Source organism: Dendropsophus ebraccatus, chromosome 10 (genome assembly GCF_027789765.1).
Source record: "Dendropsophus ebraccatus isolate aDenEbr1 chromosome 10, aDenEbr1.pat, whole genome shotgun sequence".
Taxonomy (NCBI): domain Eukaryota; kingdom Metazoa; phylum Chordata; class Amphibia; order Anura; family Hylidae; genus Dendropsophus; species Dendropsophus ebraccatus.
The window spans coordinates 12,702,157-12,721,870 of NC_091463.1; the positions used below are offsets into that span (position 1 = coordinate 12,702,157).

Below are 19,714 nucleotides of genomic sequence, written 5' to 3' on the forward strand. Positions count from 1 at the left end.
AGGAACCATGGGCAGGAATTATGGGAGAGCTGGAACCACACACTAGGAAGCCTGCAGAGGCTCTAACACTAAGGTCAGGGTAGGAATTTACAGGGAGGTGTTTGGCACATTAACCAATAAAGGACGCAGTGTCCATTAAAATCACTGAGAACCGGCGCACTTGCACATTAGAAGGTGGGGACGTGCACACTGGGCAGAGCGGGAGCAAGCAGGAGCGTGGATTGGTAAGTGGACCGAAGAGAGAGGTGGCACCAGGCCCTGACACATGGGTGTTGACGGCCCAGAGCAGATGCAGCCGTTACAATCTGTAGGGTCTCTGCTCCAGCTCTTGTATAGATGGTCTAGATGGTGCCCCCTCATTACTGTACCACAGTATTTTACCCCTTTAAAAGATTTATTCCCCATAAAATGTTACTTTCTCTATAGATCATTGAAGAGGGAGCCAAGAACATTGACCCATTAAACATTAAACCATTGCTTCTATGGAGCTCACGATCTTTGGGGCACATTGTGGGGTTGTTTGATAGTGAACTGTGTCAGTGTCCCCAGGGACATACAGTACATTGTACAGAAAAAGCACAGAAAAAGTAACTTATTAATATTGAATTAACTCCTTTGGAAATTCACACTAAAAAGAAACACCCAAAATCCACAACACCGGTAATAATACAGTATAACCTACACGGCATAAAGTGCAATAACACAACCTTCACCCTGGTAAATACATTATAATCAGCCATTGGCGGAATCTTACAATATCCCTTTTGCTTTAAATCTGATAAGGTCATTGGGGTGGGGAGGGTCGGGGCAGTCACGTGGACTTGCGGGAAATGTGACTATTAGGACACTGTGCCTGCAGTGAGGTGAGGGATCAGTCACTGTGCATCTGTGGATGGGAGACACAAGACAGCCATGAGGGTCTTATCTTTACTGTGTGTCCTCAGCAACATCCTGATTGTGTACGGTCTGGAAGGTGACAATCCATGTCCAGGTAAGAGGAAACTAATAGATCCAGGTATAATAAAGGAAGAACAGGGATAAATAGATAGATAGATAGATAGATAGATAGATAGATAGATAGATAGATAGATAGGAGATAGATAGATAGATAGATAGATAGATAGATAGATAGATAGGAGATAGATAGATAGATAGATAGATAGATAGATAGATAGATAGATAGATAGGAGATAGATAGATAAATAGATAGCTAGATAGATTAGGGATGAGCGAACCGAACCGTTACGAACCAGATTCGTTACGAACTTTGCAAAAGGTTCGGTTCGGTACCGAACCGAACTTTCAAAAGGTTTGTGACGAAGTTCGTTAAAACCGCAACGGCGTCACAAAACTGTATTGTTTTCACAGAATGGAAGAGGATATAAGGAATTATTACTCCTATAATCCCTTTTATCCTTTTATTATGTGAATATCAAGGTGTGTGACGTCACTACAGGAACAGGAAGTGCCTGAGCGTCCATGCTCTTTCTCATTGTGTGTTTAGACTGCAGAGAGAGAGGAGCTCCGTGCTAGTTAGGGAGGGAAAGCACATAGATAGATAGGCAAACAAGTAAATATTTACAGTGAGGTAGAGAGAGAGACATAGGCAGAGATAGGAAGTAAAAAACTTGTGATATCCAGAAAATAGTCAAACACTGATATATCACAAAATATCTTTATTACTTGCTCGAAATAGTATAAAACACAGGATAGTGGTTGAGGGGGGGGGGGGGGCAGAGGCTGTGTGAGCACTAATCACAATCATTTATGCCAACAACAACCTTAGTATAAGAGGGAGTGCAGGCAGGACGCCCACAATTTATTCTTTAACGTCAAGCCAGATGTTCGTCTCCCTGCCCAGGCTCAACAGGGCCCTCTTGGCCTCTTGGTGGTGGAGTCATGGTGCGTGCCTCCGTCAGATGAGGTTCTTTATTCTCTTCATCCGATGAGGCCTCTGCTGTTTGTTAAGCTTCTTCATCTCTGCTGACAAATGAACAGTGGACAAAATCTGTTATTACAAACATGTTAGCAACATTGTAACAATTCTCAAGAACCAATATGCATCCAATGCAGGATTTTACTTAGGCTTTTTGTGTCCTTTTTTTATCCAGTATGTCCAATGTGTTAGCCAGGGGCGTAACTACCACTATAGCAGCCATAGCGGCTGCTATGGGGCCTGCCGCATCAGGGGGCCCCATGGCCTGCAATACACTGGGCCCCCTGAGCCGTCATCATTTGCAGCACCGGGTGGCCCTGCTGGTCTCCTGGGTTTTGCAAATGTCCCTTTAACTGCAAGCACTCCTGACCAGAGCTAGCAGTTATGTAGTTATGACTTCACTTGACCGTTTAGTGGTTAGTCGGGGGGGGGGGGGGGCCCAATCAAAAGTTTGCTATGGGGCCCAGCCATTTCTAGTTATGCCCCTGGTGTTAGCCTTACCTTTGCGCATAATCTAGACTATTGATCAACATTCTCACACTGCTCCCCAAAAATGATGCTCAGGGAAAATCATATGTCTGCAAAGAAATAGTAATTTATTCTCACATCTTGAGCTAATTAGCCCTTGGCTCCCTAAAAATCTCACTTGAGAAATGAGTGGGACATTGTTAGGTCATATGTAATCATTGGGGCACATTTATCGCCATTTATCCTGTCCGTGCTTTGTAGCTAAATCGAACTCCAGTTAGGTCTTACATAAACCATAATACAAACCATAAGTCACACCCTCGTTTCTCAGCAACATGTGATCAAACAAAGAAAATTCCTGGAAGAGATATTACACAAACATAACGAATCAAACATAATTAGCGGCACATTGGCTACAATTGGAAATACATTGCATTATGTTTCACACAGACACATAGCCTAAGGGTACAAACACACACACCGTATACACAGCCTATTTACTGCTGCGATACGCAGCAAATACGCAACAAATACGCAGCAAATACGCAGCAGATTAGATCTAAATAACTGAACACAGCATCAAATCTGCACCACCAAATTTGCTGCAGATCTGCATATTTGCTGCGTATCTGCTGCGTATACGGTGTGTGTGTTTGTACCCTAACAAATATAAAAGTATAGTGCGATTTAGAGCTAACCCTTATGGGCAAGCCATAGGAATTATACACATTCGTAAGGACGTGAACTACTATCAGCAATGTATGGTGACCAAAGTAGTCACACAGGGCAATAGGTGGGGGCAATAATCCATAATAAACATTTAGCTTCGTCATAAATAAAGATCATTCATGACTAACTTGTAATTGATAAATTAGGAAGGAAAGAGCCTTTAACAACACATATATAAAATGAAGCAATGTAAAATACCGGGACAGAATGTAAGCATTATTGAGAACAGATATCTGATATATTCAAAGACCAGACCTGTACATTTAATTTTGACACTAACTCTAAAAAATACATCAAGTGACTGTCACACACATCGCTTCTCCGACTCACAATGATAAGCCAAAAAGCGGTAAGCTGTTAGAACTCCACCTATGTCAACATTTATTAACTCATTAATGGCAAGGCGTTATCAAATACTTACTTAAGATTAGTCCATAAACGTCGATGAGTGATTTATCGATAACCATATCTGCCTCCATCGATTTGCCTTCACAGTTCTAAATAAGCTAATTAAGTTAATTGCTTTCACTCTTTAGATGTGAAAATACAGAAAATGGCGAAATAACCTTGGCATATACACACAGGAACAAAAGAATGATACATTTGTTATTTTGTTTCTCAAAACAATCACGTGACCCCCTAGATGCAATTGTATCATGGCCAGTGAACCTGCTTCGTAGGAGTAAGTAGATTTAGTTTGTCAGAACTTTGTAAGCCGAGGAACAAAAATAGAAATATAATCATCACTAGCAGTAGTGGATTATAATAGGGGCGTTTTGGGCGGCAGCCTGGGGCCCTGAGCTCCTGGGGGGCCCATGACCACCCAAAAAGACTTATACTTTCAATGGTGTACTGTCTCCTGGCTACACTTCTGCCATGATTTGCAAAAAATCACAGTTTTTTTATGGCAATTTTGCACAAATCAGGACATGATGACATTATCTATCCTGTACTATAAACGCCAGGCTAGTGCTTCCATAGTTACAGTGGGGTGGGGGGCCCAGGCTTGGTGAACAGCCCGGGGCCTATGGTAAAGTTAATCCGCCCCTGAACTAGTAGTCAGTTTTTAATTATACTGGCCTGTAATCGATCAACTGCTGCCTCCTCCTCAAGTAGCCTCTCCTCAATAATACTGGACTGGAATCAATCAACTGCTGCCTCCTCCTGCTGCTCAACTTGTCTCTTCTCAACAATACTGGCCTGGGTGCAATCAAGTGCTGCCGCATCCTCCTTGTAAAATTTTTTTTCCAATATTTTTTTTCACTATTTTTGCACTTTTATTCACTATATTTTATTAATTTTATTCCTATTATTATTATTTATTTTTTTTTTTCTCATTATTTTTGGAAAATTTTTTCCCCACTTTTTTCATTGTAATAGCAACTGCAACTAAACAAAACTATACCCTATCACACTCCCACTATTGTAGCTGCAATTATTCAGCCGTTAGAGCAAGGTTCGTTTTCGGTTCGGAACGATCCGAAATTCAGGAAAGTTCACCTGATTGAACCGAACCGAACTTTTTAAAGTTCGCTCATCCCTAAGATAGATAGATAGATAGATAGATAGATAGAAGATAGATAGGAGATAGATAGATAGATAGATAGATAGGAGATAGATAGATAGATAGATAGATAGATAGATAGATAGATAGATAGATAGATAGATAGATAGATAGGAGATAGATAATAGATAATATATAGATGATAGATAGGAGATAGATAGATAGATAGGAGATAGATAGATAGATAGATAGATAGATAGATAGATAGATAGGAGATAGATAGATAGATAGATAGATAGATAGATAGATAGATAGATAGAAGATAGATAGATAGATAGATAGATAGATAGATAGATAGATAGGAGATAGATAGGAGATAGATAGATAGATAGATAGGAGATAGATAGATAGATAGATAGATAGATAGATAGATAGATAGATAGTTAGATAGATAGATAGATAGATTGATAACAGTCCAAGAGAATCTTGCCGCACTCCCAAGACAAGATGAAAACAAGTGTAGTTTATTCAATAAGGTATAAAAATCAGCTACATTTCTGTCCCATCACAGAGCCTTTCTCAAGCAAATTACAGGTTAGCACACAAGTCTGTTTATACAAATCACACAGGTAAAAAAAAATCACTGCAATTGTGATGGTTGGTCCGGCTGCCCCTATGGTCGGTAACCTCCGGGGAAGTTTAGGGTCACTTGGACACTTGTCACAGTAGCCTGGAGTGGTAGTAGACCCACCCCAGGTTGTTGGTACCGCCACTCACAGAAAGGGGAGGATAATCCAAGTATACAAAGGTGTGTAGGACCAGGTGCTGGCAGAGTAGACCAGAGTCTCGTTTTTAAAAAAAGTATAATACTTTACTGAAGAATAACTCAGGATAAACAGTACACATGATGAAAACAATGCAAATCTTGACACAAAACATAGGTGCTGACAGTGAGGTAGAACCAGTGCTTGTAGTAATAGGTGCTTTGTAGTAGAGAGAGAGGAGTTGCCAGAGGGGCCCTGCCCAATGTAGTAAATGTGCTCTGCCAGAACAGTTATAGATACAGAAGAGATAAGAAGATACTCGTACTCCTGGATGCCTATATTGGCTCTGAACTGCCTTATGCCTCCTAGTTGTGGTATACCCATCCAGTATACAAGTGGGTAATACAAGTCCCAGTCGTTGGTGATCTGGGTGTAGCAGACTTCCGAGGTTTCCCAGTCATATTATCATGATGATGATTAGAAGGAAAAGAGATGAGAGAAAAATAAGTTTTAACATAATATTTATCACAGTGCTCACAACACAGATGCAGTGTACAGAGATCACTCAGTGTTTGTGGGCACATTTAAATGCTAAGGTCTGGTGTTGTGCCCTCAAACACCGAGTGATCTCTGTACACTGCATCTGTGTTGTTAGCACTGTCTGATAAATATTATGTATTAAAACTTATTTTTTTCTATTACTCTACTCTACTTCTACTCTATGCCGTCTTTTGCTTCAAGCTATTAGTTTGGGGAATCTGCTTGGGAAAAAGGCCAAGCCTGCATAATGGAGATATTAACTGAGGGTGATTTGAGGGGCCGTACCATCGGGTTGGCATACACGTACAATTGTACTGCGGTTTGTGTGGGCCCAGGATGGAGGGTGAGAACTGGTGCCTAATGGTATCAGATGAGCACCTTGGACCCTCTAGACGTGGATGGATTTCCTGCTTTGCGCGCATCTCATGTACCTCCTACAGGTACAACTATAAATAAAAAACTGCAAGGGGTTAATTTTTCACCAACCTGAGCAGTACCCCTTACTGCATGCCTAGTCCCTGAGTGCCTACAGATGAAGAACATGTTATGGCTGCCGCTTTGGAAATCCTCAGCCTGCTAGCACCCAGTTCAGGATAGATAGATTTAGCCTGATATTTCCGAAAACAAAACCACAGTGTGAATGCAGCCTTACTAATATCTCTTTGGCTTCCTTTTCATCCATCAGACATATAACAACTATTGTCTCCTTCCCTCTATTAGAAGTAAAGGTCCTAGAAGTCGGGGATACCAATAAGCTAACTGTTCTGCAGGGATGTCCTGGATCTCCCGGCAGGCAGGGAAGTCCAGGACCACCAGGACCCAGAGGACCCAAAGGTATTGTTATGTTACTCTGGATGCTGATGAGTAATCCATTCTTATTGTATTATGGGACCCTAGGGGGATCTACGATTGGATCCAGAGATACCTAGGGGGTCCGTGCCCTCCATATCACTGCCAGAGATCACACAGTTTATTGTAGGTTATCGCACATGTAGTGAAACAACAAGTCTCAATGTGGATTCTGTTTTATAGGAGATAATGGGCCAGTGGGAGTCCCAGGACCCCAGGGACCTGGAGGTAAGAAATAAAATATTGGATACCTGGCTCGGCTTTGGTGAGATAGGTCTAATGGTTCATGTTTTACTCTTAGGTGACAAGGGCGATGCTGGTAGACCAGGGAATCCCGGACCCCCAGGTCAAAAAGGTAATGGGATTTCAGTCTACATTGATAACTACTATATACTATACACTACCGTTCAAAAGTTTGGGGTCACCCAACATATTTTGTGTTTTCCATGAAAAGTCACACTTATTCACCACCATACATTGTGAAATGAATAGAAAATAGAGTCAAGACATTGACAAGGTTAGAAATAATGATTAGTATGTGAAATAACATTGTTCTTACATCACACTTCGCTTTCGTCAAAGAATCCTCCTTTTGCAGCAATTCCAGCATTGCACACCTTTGGCATTCTAGCTATTAATCTGTTGAGGTAAGCTGGAGAAATTGCACCCCACGCTTCTAGAAGCAGCTCCCACAAGTTGGATTGGTTGGATGGGCACTTCTGGCGTACCATACGGTCAAGCTGCTCCCACAACAGCTCAATGGGGTTCAGATCTGGTGACTGCGCTGGCCACTCCATTACCTATGATAGAATACCAGCTGCTGCTTCTGCTGGAAATAGTTCTTGCACAATTTGGAGGTGTTTAGGGTCATTGTCCTGTTGTAGGATGAAATTGGCTCCAACCAAGCGCTGTCCACTGGGTATGGCATGGCGGTGCAGAGTTATAGCCTTCCTTATTCAGAATCCCTTTTACCCTGTACAAATCTCCCACCTTACCAGAACCAACCCCAGATCATCACATTACCTCCACCATGCTTAACAGATGGCGTCAGGCATTCTTCCAGCATCTTTTCATTTGTTCTGCGTCTCACAAACGTTCTTCTTTGTGATCCAAACACCTCCAACTTGGATTCATCCGTCCCCAACACTTTTTTCCAGTCTTCCTCTGTCCAATGTCTGTGTTCTTTTGCCCATCTTAATCTTTTTCTTTTATTGGCCAGTCTCAGATATGGCCAATATCAGAGATATATATATATATATTTATGGCCAGATATATATATTTTCTTTGCCACTCTGCCCTGAAGGCCAAAATCTGGCAGCCACCTCTTCACTGTAGATGGTGACACTGGTGTTTTGCGGGTACTATTTAATGAAGATGCCAGTTGGGGACCTGTGAGGCGTCTGTTTCTCAAACTAGAGACTCTAATGTGCTTATCTTCTTGCTTAGTTGTGCAACGCGGCCTCCCACTTCTTTTTCTACTCTGGTTAGAACCTGTTTGTGCTGTCCTCTGAAGGGAGTAGTACACACCGTTGTAGGAAATCTTCAATTTCTTAGCAATTTCTCGCATGGAATGGCCTTCATTTTTAAGAACAAGAATAGACTGTCGAGTTTCAGATGAAAGTTCTCTTTTTCTGGCCATTTTGAGGGTTTAATTGACCCAAAAAATGTGATGCTCCAGAAACACAATCTGCTCAAAGGAAGGTCAGTTTTGTAGCTTCTGTAACGAGCTAGACTGTTTTCAGATGTGTGAACATGATTGCACAAGGGTTTTCTAATCATCAATTAGCCTTCTGAGCCAATGAGCAAACACATTGTATCATTAGAACACTGGAGTGATAGTTGCTGGAAATGGGCCTCTATACACCTATGTAGATATTGCACCAAAAAACAGACATTTGCAGCTAGAATAGTCATTTACCACATTAGCAATGTATAGAGGGGATTTGTTTAAAGTTAGGACTAGTTTAAAGTTATCTTAATTGAAAAGTACAGTGCTTTTCCTTCAAAAATAAGGACATTTCAATGTGACCCCAAACTTTTGAACGGTAGTGTATATATTTACCATGATATACACCTGGGCTGGATGTGACCCTACTGTGAATCTCTGAACCTCTGATCTCCAATACATCACTATCAACACAACTACAGCTCTCATCATGAGTGGAAGATGTAGCTTAAAGGGATACTCTGGAGAAAAAAAATAGTTTTTGAAATCAACTTTAGAAATTTACACAGATCTGAAAATTACTTCTATTATAAAGAAAAAAACTCCAGTCTTCTAGTACTAATCAGCTGCTGTATGTCCTGCAGGAAGTGGTGTATTCTCTCCAGTGTGACACAGTGCTCTCTGCTGCCACCTCTGTCTATATCAGGAACTGTCCATAGCAGCAGCAAATCCCCATAGAAAACCTATCCGGCTTTTCAAATTCCAAACGGCCGTTGTTGCGGAGCTATTGCTTTTCATCCAATATATTTTACTAAAAAACAGGGGACAAGAGGACCTCATAATCCTCCCCGGGGCTTCCATGTATAGCAATCTTTCTAATACTGGGAACATATAGAGGTTTAATACTAAGTGGCCTTCCCTTATTTAAATTCTCTATCACTGCCTATAGTGAGGGCATTCCAGATCTCAACTGCTCTTACTGTAAAGAATCCTTTCAAACATTAAAGAAATATTCTGCTCAATCAAAACTTTCCATATGTTGCTGCCCATGTTGATACTAACAATTAATTCCATACTTGTTTTTATCTATTCAGTCTCCTTCCCCCGGTTCTGAGCTTCTACTTTCTGGTGAACACAAAAATCTGTCCCCCCCTCCCTTCTGAGACGGCTGATGTAAACAAGCTCCTGGCAGGCTTTATTTGCAACATTGTAGCTTCTTTGTAATGCCGGGAGGGATAATCACAGTGAGTTCATCAGCAGCTTGACCTCAGAATAACTCTCTTAGCATTACAAAGAAGCTACAATGTTGCAGATAAAGCCTTCCAGGGACTTGTTTACATCAGCCGTCTCAGAAGGAAGGGGGAAGAGGGGGAGACATAGAGAAAGTCTCACACACAGATTTTTTGCGTTTTTAGCAGAAAGTAGCAGCTCAGAACTGGGGGAAGGACTTAAAGGGGTGCTCCGTCGGGGGGGCACTTTTATGGGGGGACCGGGGAGGAGGTGGCTGAAATAAAAGACGTCCACTTACCTCCCCAGTTCCAGCGGCGGGTTCCCGCATCACGGCGCTCCGGTGCCCGGTTCCCGTCCGCTTCCGGGTGTCTGACGCGGGCCTGAGATGGGACGTCTCAGGTCCGCTCAGCCACTCAGTGAAGGAGGCGGGATCCGTTTGAAGTCCGCTCAGATCCTGCCTCCTTCACTGAGTGGCTGAGCGGCCCTGAGACGTAGCGTCTCGGGCGGCGTCAGACACCCGGAAGCACCCTGGGCACCGGAGCGCCGTGATGCGGGACCCGCCGCTGGAACCGGGGAGGTAAGTTTATTTCAGCCACCTCCTCCCCGGTCCCCAAAAAAAAATGCCCCCACACTGGAGCACCCCTTTAATACTTCTTTCTTTCTTTTTTTGGACAGGAGAAAGAGGATTAGCAGGAATGCTGGGAGAACCAGGTAAAAACATACTGGGGCTCAGGTGTATCACATACTGTTGAAGGGAGATGCCAGGATGAGATGTCTACCAGCCATGTGCTTAATGTCTACATTTCTATGTCCTGATGCAGCATGTGCCAAACATATTTATTTATTTGTGGGGTCTGTGTCAGGTGCGGCCATTTTTACTTTCAGTACATATATTATGATGTGTGAAAAGGCAAAGGCTAAGTATGGGAAGGGATTTCAGTTTGGGGTACACATGGGAGGAATGACCACCATAAGGCCAGCAGCTGTAACTCTAATAGGAGAGATGGGACCCTCAGAGGGTTCTACGGTGGGCCGTCTGACATTGGATAATGACATCTATCTGCCTGTAACAAACGTTTATTTATTTCCCCCCAGGTGAAAAGGGTGACACAGGGACATCGTGTCCGAAGGAATTTACTAGTAAGTACCTGACACCAAGGACATTGCTTCTCAGCACACTGGCAGAGAGGAGAATCTAGAGGGCATAAAACTAGATGAGATCAGCAGAATCAGCACCCCCCCCCCCCCCTCCATCGCAGTGCCGCATGCTGTCCGATACATCTTTACAGACATATTAGACACTTTCACACCTTAGGGTGGTATTACACGGGCCGATGGGGGCCCGATAATACCTGTAAAGGAGCAGCGATCTGCTAGATCGTCGCTCGTTTACTGGGCCTATTACACGGCCCGATAATCGTTTAACAAGGGCTGCAAGGACATCATTACCGATGTCCTTGCAGCCCTTGTTTAAACTACATACATTACCTATCCATGCTGCAGGGCTGCTTCTGCGGTCCGCTTCTCCACAGGTCCAATCCGCGGCCTGTGATTGGCCGGGCGGCCTGTCAGCTGACAGGCCGTTCTCAAGCTAGAGCGAACAGGACCCGGGAAAAAGACCGCAGGACAGCCCTGGAACGTGGGGATATCGTCAGATATAGGTCAGAACCTATATCCACGATGAGCCGATGATCGCTGTCATCGGCTGTTCGTTGTATTTATTATCGTTCCGAGTAATAATACCCTCACTTTACCCTTATAGTTTGTACAAAACCAATGACACAGGTCATTAAAGAGGACCTTTAGACAGTTTTTTCTGACTAAAGTAAGTCTTTTTCTCTGAATGAGAAGATATCACTCTTATTTCAATCTGTCTCTCCAGGGCTGAGAGATAAGCTTTAGAAGTTTTATGGGGCATTTCTTGGCCTACAAAAGCGGAATGTTTTTGGCTTCTGCAGCTAGGGAAACGCCCCGTGGGCTTTATCTTCTAATTTACAGAAAACATCTTAATCTTATATCTTGGAGAGACAGATCAAAATATGAGTGATATCATCTGAAAAGGACAAGACTAGAGATGAGCGAACCTGGAGCATGCTCGAGTCCATCCGAACCCGATCGTTCGGCATTTGATTAGCGGTGGCTGCTGAAGTTGGATAAAGCCCTAAGGCAATGTGGAAAACATGGATATAGTCATTGGCTGTATCCATGTTTTCCAGACAACCTTAGGGCTTTATCCAACTTAATCAAATGCCAAACGATTGGGTTCGGATAGACTCGAGCATGCTCGAGGTTCGCTCATCTCTAGACAAGACCATTCTCCCTTTGGACTGCCATCCTGGTACTTCTAGTACAGCAAGAGAGCAATACTCTGCAACACTACTGTATTGCAGTATACTGATCTCTGACAGTTCTATTATAAGAGCTAAGAGCAGGGGGTGGCAGACCTGTGGGTCCAGTTCGAATATTAATTAAAAAAAAAAAGTTTAAAAAATGATGCTCCATGTAATAAATGTATCATGTGAAACGTCAAAATATGATTAACCCCTTGCCGCAAAATGACGTTTGGGGAACGTCATGTAAAGTAGGTAGTTAATGCAACATGACGTTCCCCAAACGATGTCATGTTTGGCGTTAATGTTTGTTTGCAGGGATGGAAATGAAAAATTGATCAAAGTGATCGGGGACCCCCCTGGGGGGTCCCGGAACAGGCGATCGGCGGTATATACTATATACCGCTGATCGCCTGTTCCCAGTGCTGCCGGCACTTTTTATCCCCTGTCACCATAAATCATTGGTGACAGGGGATAAAAAGTGTTACAGTGTCGCCCCCCAAGTCGCCCTCCACCCCCCCAGTCACCCCCTCCCCCAGTCACCCGCCCTTCCCCATATACTCACCGGATCCACGGAGGTCCGTCCTCCTCGACGCCCTGACTGCTTCTGATGTGTGCATGCGCGCCAGAAGCAGCCAGCTCTGAAAATTCAAAGTGACAGAGACCAATTTGGTCTCTGTCACTAAACTATGATTACTGTGATAGAAAATATCACAGTAATCATAGTAATACAGTGAAAATGAATGGATAAAGTACAAAAAGTGAAACACATTGCCCGTAACAACCGCACGTTGCCCGTAACCACCGCACGTTGCCCGTAATCACGCCAGATTGCCCGTAACGACCGCACGTTGCCCCTAACCACCGCACGTTGCCCCTAACCGCCCTAGGTTGCATGTAATCACAACAGATTACCCGTAACCACCCCAGGTTGCCCGTAATCACGCCAGATTACACGTAACCACCGCACGTTGCCCGTAACCACCGCACGTTGCCCAAAACCACCGCACGTTGCCCGTAACCACTGCATGTTGCCCGTAATCACGGGTTGCACGTAACCACAGCACGTTGCCTGTAACAACTGCACATTGCCTGTAACCACCGCACGTTGCCCCTAACCGCCCCAGGTTGCCCATAATCATGCCAGATTGCACGTAACCACCGCACGTTGCCCGTAACCACCGCACGTTGCCCGTAATCACGCCAGATTGCACGTAACCACCGGACGTTGCCCGTAACAACCGCACGTTGCCAGTAACCACCGCACGTTTCCCCTAACCGCCCCAGGTTGCCTGTAATCACACCAGATTACCCGTAACCACACCAGATTACACGTAACCACCGCACGTTGCCCGTAATCACGCCAGATTGCACGTAACCACCGCACGTTGCCCCTAACTGCCCCAGGTTGCCTGTAATCACACCAGATTACCCGTAACCACCGCACGTTGCCCCTAACCGCCCCAGGTTGCCTGTAATCATGCCAGATTACACGTAACCATCGCACATTGCCACTGACCACCGCACGTTGCCACTGACCACCGCACGTTGCCACTGACCACCACACATTGCCACTGACGGCCGCACATTGCCACTGACCACCGCGCGTTGCCTCTAACCACCGCACACTGCCTTTAACCACCCCAAATTGCCAAAGACCCCCTCCAGATTGCCGTAACCAACCCAAATTACATATAAGCACTTCAGTTTATCCGTAACCAACCCAGATTGGCCGTAACCACCCCACGTTGGCCGTAACCACAGCAGGTTACCTGTAACCACCCCAGACTGTCCGTAACCACCCCACATTACCTGTAATTAATTTTTTATTGTATTTTAGTAACTGCGCTATTCTAATAACTGTTTCTAGCTGCGGTTTTGCTCCAGCAAATTGGCGCTCCCTTCCTTCTGATCCCTGCTGTGTGCCCATGTGGTTTATGCCCACATACGGGGTACCATTCTACTCACGAGAACCTGCGTTATAAATTTTTGGGTACATTTTTTCTCCTGTTCCTCGTGAAATTGAGAAATTTCAAACTAAACAAACATATTATTCGAGTTTTTCTTTTTTACTCTCTACTTTTAAATACTTTCCTCTAATACCTGTGGGGTCAAAATAGTCACCACACCCCAAGATGAATTCTTTGAGGGGTGTAATTTCCAAAATGGGGTGACTTTTGGGGGGGGTTCTATTCTGCTGACACTACAGGGGCGCTGCAAACGCACCTGGCGCTCAGAAACTTCTTCAGCAAAATCTGCATTAAAGAAGCTAATTGGCGCTCCTTCCCTTCTGAGCCCGGCTGTGTGCCCATACAGTGGTTTATGCCCACATATGGGGTACCGTTGTATTCATGAGAACCTGCGTTACAAATTTTGGGGTACTTTTTTTCTCTTGTTCCTCGTGAAATTTTAAACTAAACAAACATATTATTGGAAAAATTCGTGTTTTTCATTTTTAGTGTCTAATTTTGAATACTTTCCTCTAATGCATGTGGGGTCAAAATGCTCATCCTACCCAAAGATGAATTCTTTGAGGGGTGTACTTTCGAAAATGGGGTGACTTTTGGGGAGCGCTGGACTCTCCTGTCATTCTCTATGAGCGTTGGACTCATCTCTCAGCGTGCGTGCCGGGCTGCAGCGGCTGAGATCTCCGTCACCCGACCACCTCCAGAAGCGGGACCCGGCGGGATTAGGTGAGTATAGGGGGCTCTAACGGGGGGTCGGGAGCCTGTCACCCCGGCACGGGGGGTGACAGGTTCCCTTTAATGTTATTTTCTATATGGTGCCCTATATACTAATTCTGGGCATAAATTTCCCCACTGACCCCACGTCATGTATTGTGTAGGTCCCAGAAACTGTAATGAGCTAAAGAGCATCGGCTTTCACCTGAATGGATGGTATACCATATACCCTGATGGCAGACGGCCCTTGGCAGTTCTATGTGATATGGATTCAGATGGGGGAGGCTGGACTGTAAGTTATTTGTATACTGTCTTTATATATGGCTGCTATAAATTCACTGTATATAGATAAAGAATAAGATGTTCAACTAGTTAATAATAATCAATGAAGGAAAGCAATACCGATAGCTGTGATAAGCCTTCAAAAAGGCCCAAATTGGAGCTTATGATGATTCAGCAAAGTGTTTCATTGAAGGTTCCCTCATGAGCGGCACTTCTGCACAGGGTAGAAGAGCGGTACCCCAATATTGGAACCATATACCATAATCCATCACATTGTAGAGTAAATATCGCCTTCCCCTCTACCTGAATTGTGTTCTCTCAGGTGTTTCAGAGACGCATTGATGGTTCAGTGGACTTTAATCGTGATTGGAGCAGCTACCAGCAGGGCTTCGGGAGTCAACTGGGTGAATTTTGGCTTGGAAATGATCATCTGCATCGCCTTACAAGCACAGGTAATTTATCAATAAATGAAGAAGGATAAGCAGAGAAGCTCTCTGATGCTTTCAGAGGTAGCTCAGAGAAGCTGTAGTTCATGTCTAAAGAAGGAAGGAACCCATCTGTAGACAGCTGGTTCAAGGGGAATGAGAAATGATTAGAAATGAGTGAATCTCGAGCATGCTCGAGTCCATCCGAACCCGAATTTTCGGCATTTGATTAGCGGTGGCTGCTAAAGTTGGATAAAGCCCTAAGGCTATGTGGAAAACATGTATATAGTCATTGGCTGTATCCATGTTTTCCAGACAACCTTAGAGCTTTATCCAAGTTCAGCAGCCCCCGCTAATCAAATGCCGATCGTTCGGGTTCGGATGGACTCGAACCCGAATCTGGTTGCTCATGTCTAGAAATGATCCATCTGTAGACCGCTGTTTCGATGTGAGTGTTCCATTTGTAAACCGCTGTTTTGTGGGGGAAGGAGAAGGGACCCAACTGTAGACTACTGTTTTGAGGGTAAGTGTTCCATTTGTAGACCACTGTTTTGAGAGGAAGGAGAAGAGACCCATCAATAGACATCTGATTCGCAGGGAAAGAAGAATGGGATCATCTTTAGACAGCTGTTTCACAGAAAAGAAGAAAGCACCCATTTATAGACAGCTGTTACACGGAAAAGAAGGGACCCATAAGTAGACAACTGTTTTAAAGCAAAGGAGAAGGGACCGATCTGTAGACAACTGTTTTAAGGGGAAGGAAAAAAGACCCATCTATAGACATCTGATTCACAGGGGAAGAAGGGAATCATCTTTAGACAGCTGTTTAGGGGGAAGAAGAAGGAACCCATCAGTAGACAGCTGTTGCACCTGCAGCACATGGTGGGGACATGTCTGAAAGGACACAATTCACACATCAGTAGACAGAACTTTAAAAATGGCGGCTATTTGTTGTAGGATCATATCAGCTTCGTTTTGACTTTGAAGACTTTGAAGGAAACCGAACTTTTGCCACATACAGTGACTTCAAAGTTGGAGGAGAGTCTGAACAATATGTCCTTCGATACGGCTCGTTCATTGGAGGAACAGCAGGTAAAAGTAACTACTACTACTACTAATAAACCTCTGTACGCCTCCCATCCCCCCCCCCCCACCCCACACAATGCACATTCAGTCCTGACAAACATACATGTATCTTAAACAGTGTTGGGAGAAAAGCTGCTACCAGATACCTCTGACATTGGCTTTTCTCTAAGAGGAATAAAAAGATTTAATTCAATATGGCTGATCTTTCTTATCGTTGACATGAACTGTTGGAGAAGAGTTGGGTGGCCTCCATTCACATCAGATCGGCCAATCCCAGCAGAATCTTCAGATCAGGCCAGTTCTTCTGTAATGTATATGGAGGTCTTAACAATTTGCTGGAGAATTTTTATTATGTACCTGTTATTTTAAAATATTTTATAAAAACCTGCACAATGTGGTTACATTAACCCTTTAGAGTGATGACAAGTCCATTTTGGGGCACCCATTGCTGTTATTGATCTCTATGATGCACAGTTGTTTCAAATTCTATCTGTTTTAGGGGTGGGACCAGAGTTGGGCTGTTCACCGTGTCGGGTTCATGATGTACACAGTACACTACTATAGATGACATCTGAGGGAGAAGGGGTTATTGATGAATGGGCTTTACAAGGTGCTAAGTGAGCAGAAAGGAAAGAAACAGAAGCAGCTCAGCAAGGAAGGGTTTACACTACGCATAATTCTGCCACTGAAGGGATTATGCCAAGCCCTTAAAGTGTAACTGTCATGTTTTTGTTTTTTTGCAGAAATCAGTAGTATAAGTGATTTTAAGAAACTCTATAATAGTTTTATCAGCCAAAAGAGCCTCTTTCTGTACTCAATAAGCAATTTCCCAGCCTCCCCCTCACTTCTTATCTGTGCATTATCAGGCAAATCCATTTTCATTACAGAGAAACCAGTGAAGACAGGCTCTGCTGTCTCCATTATCTCCTATGAAGGGGGGAGGGGCTAAGGGAGATGAGTGAGCAGGAAGAGGTGACATGAAGGTCAGCTGTTTGTAGACTGTCTGGGCGCCTAAAATGCTGGATTCAGGGGTCAGAAAGGTCAGTGCTTATCTAGGAACTTGCTGAGAGAAGATTGCAGGGTGTTGTGCTGTGCAGGATTCCTCCGTGCTCTCTCACTCCTCTCAGCCCCTCCCCTCTCCATAGCCACATAATGGACACAGAAATCCTGCTTCTTCTGAAGTGACAGGGGAGCTAGAAAAACAGCTTTTTGACTACAGAAGGAAACTCTTTTGGTAAATAAAACCTACTACAGAGTTTCTTAAAATCGAATGTACTATAGATATTTATTGTTTTCAGAAAAATGACCCTGAAATGACAGTTACGCTTTAACGTCTGCTAAGATAAGAGGTAAGCATTGATTTACCTTTCAGGGACAGTGTAAATCTTCAGGAGAATGGAGACAGACTCACAACTTGCTGATATTCAGTCCTGTGTTGCATCTTGCTTTGCCTTTTACCTTAACAACAGGCGGTGGATAGCACACTGCAGAAAAAAGAGACACCTGTGGTAAATGAAGTCATATACAAAAATATTAGATATCACATAGACCATCACATATAGGGAAAAAAACTCTGATCACTCTATAGATCTTTACTTTTCACATTCTTAACCTATAAATTAAGGGGTTGGGCATCATTTATTCAGCTGATAATCAGCCGTAATTGTGTAATAGGGCTTTAAGAGAACAGATCATACAGGAGCTAAGCTGCTGCTGGAGAAGCCAGAACATCACGTATATGCTTCCTGGAAGGGAAGAATATTTGGTATCATAGCCTTTTTTTATTATGGTGTTTTGGCATTTTTTTTTCTAGGTGATTCTTTAGAAACACAGAAGAATCAAGCCTTCTCCACCAAAGACCAGAACAACGACAAATCTAGCAGGACCGAGCGAAGTTGTGCCGAATACTACAAAGGAGGCTGGTGGTTCGAAGCCTGCCATTACTCCCACCTGAACGGGGAATACTTGAAGGGACCTCAATTAATTAAAGGCAAAGGGTTAATCTGGTACAGCTTCAGAGGCAACTATTACTCCCTTAAGTCCACCGAAATTAAGTTTCGTCCTGTTAAAAAATAGACAAGTCGTAGCCTGGAAGGTGCAGCCATATTCCTACTTAATTAGTAAATAGTGAATATACAGTATAAGGCTATGTTCACACAACATATTTTTTTGTATTTGTACGGTTGTCGATGTCGATTGCAACAACAGCTGTACAAATACGAAAAAACAAGTTGGCCGGGTGTCTATGGGATCCCGGCTGAAGTGCATGCACATAGTATACTCTCCGGCCGGGACCCCTAGCAGCGCCGCAAACAACTGACATGTTCGGTGAATAGCGGCCGTAGGAAACCATGTCAGTGCACACTATAAAGCGAGCAGCTGCGGCCACTTGCTTGATTGTGAGCAGTGGGAAGTTCTGATGCAGGCGCGCGCTGATGCACCTGCATCAGAACTCTGCGGCCATAAAGATCATCCGGCCGGAACGCCCGGTCTCTTACGCCATGTGAACATGGCCTTATAGTATCATACACGGATCAATGAGCCAGGTCCATCCTTCCTCATCCTTTATTAAAGTCAGTGTGAACACCTTATACTCATCTCCAACAAGTGATGACAAGAAGTACAATCCAGCTTGCTTTGAGCGCATTGTTAGATAGTGTATGTGAGCAGATGAATGAGAATAAATTGGAGAATTTGCAATAAATATTTTCACCGGTGTTTCATTCAGTAAGAAAATATGGTGTTGAATTGCAGATCTGAGTATAATGCGAGTGCACTCCATACCCTGTGGCTGCCATCTACAGCTGTGGTCACAAACCTAGCTTCAATGGTAGTCATTTTAAAGGGTAATCTGGCGATTTATTTATTTTTATCTCAAATCAACTGGTGTCAGAAAGTTATATAGATTTGTAATTATACTAATTAACTTTTATTTTAAAAAGTTTTCCATTACTTATCAGCTGCTGTATGACCTGCAGGTAGTGCTGTATTCTCTCCAGCCGGACACAGTGTTCTCTGCTGCCACCTCTGTTCATGTCAGAAATAGTGTTGATCGAACTGTTCGAGAAAAGTTAAGTTCGAGTCGAACATCTCGATTTTCTCGAACTCGAACCGAACATCTTACTGTTCGTTCAAGTTAGCGTTTGAGTTCGAGTTAGTGCTCGAGCGCCTTTCTTGCCAGCCAATCAGTGCAGAGCAGAAATGTCATTGCTGAGGTATAGGGG

The 19,714-nt window shown here is 43.7% G+C and overlaps 1 protein-coding gene across 1 annotated transcript; it reads left to right on the top strand.

The window, feature by feature from the left end:
• Positions 1-839: 839 nt before the first annotated feature.
• Positions 840-19,194, top strand: LOC138802982 (ficolin-2-like). Its single transcript, XM_069986788.1, has 10 exons — positions 840-991; positions 6,662-6,775; positions 6,974-7,018; positions 7,092-7,145; positions 10,362-10,397; positions 10,782-10,826; positions 14,862-14,989; positions 15,302-15,431; positions 16,362-16,496; positions 18,304-19,194. Exons 1-10 carry the CDS (start codon positions 913-915, stop codon positions 18,564-18,566), a joined length of 1,029 nt encoding a protein of 342 aa, XP_069842889.1. The 5' UTR covers positions 840-912; the 3' UTR covers positions 18,567-19,194.
• Positions 19,195-19,714: the final 520 nt, after the last annotated feature.

What these genes read in the sequence shown, in the direction of transcription:
- LOC138802982 (XM_069986788.1), top strand. Translation starts at nt 913, where the DNA reads ATGAGGGTCTTATCTTTACTGTGTGTCCTCAGCAACATCCTGATTGTG. An exon ending in AGGACCCAGAGGACCCAAAG is followed by an intron (nt 6,776 to 6,973) that starts GTATTGTTATGT and finishes TCTGTTTTATAG; the next exon opens with GAGATAATGGGCCAGTGGGA. An exon ending in AGGACCCCAGGGACCTGGAG is followed by an intron (nt 7,019 to 7,091) that starts GTAAGAAATAAA and finishes TTTTACTCTTAG; the next exon opens with GTGACAAGGGCGATGCTGGT.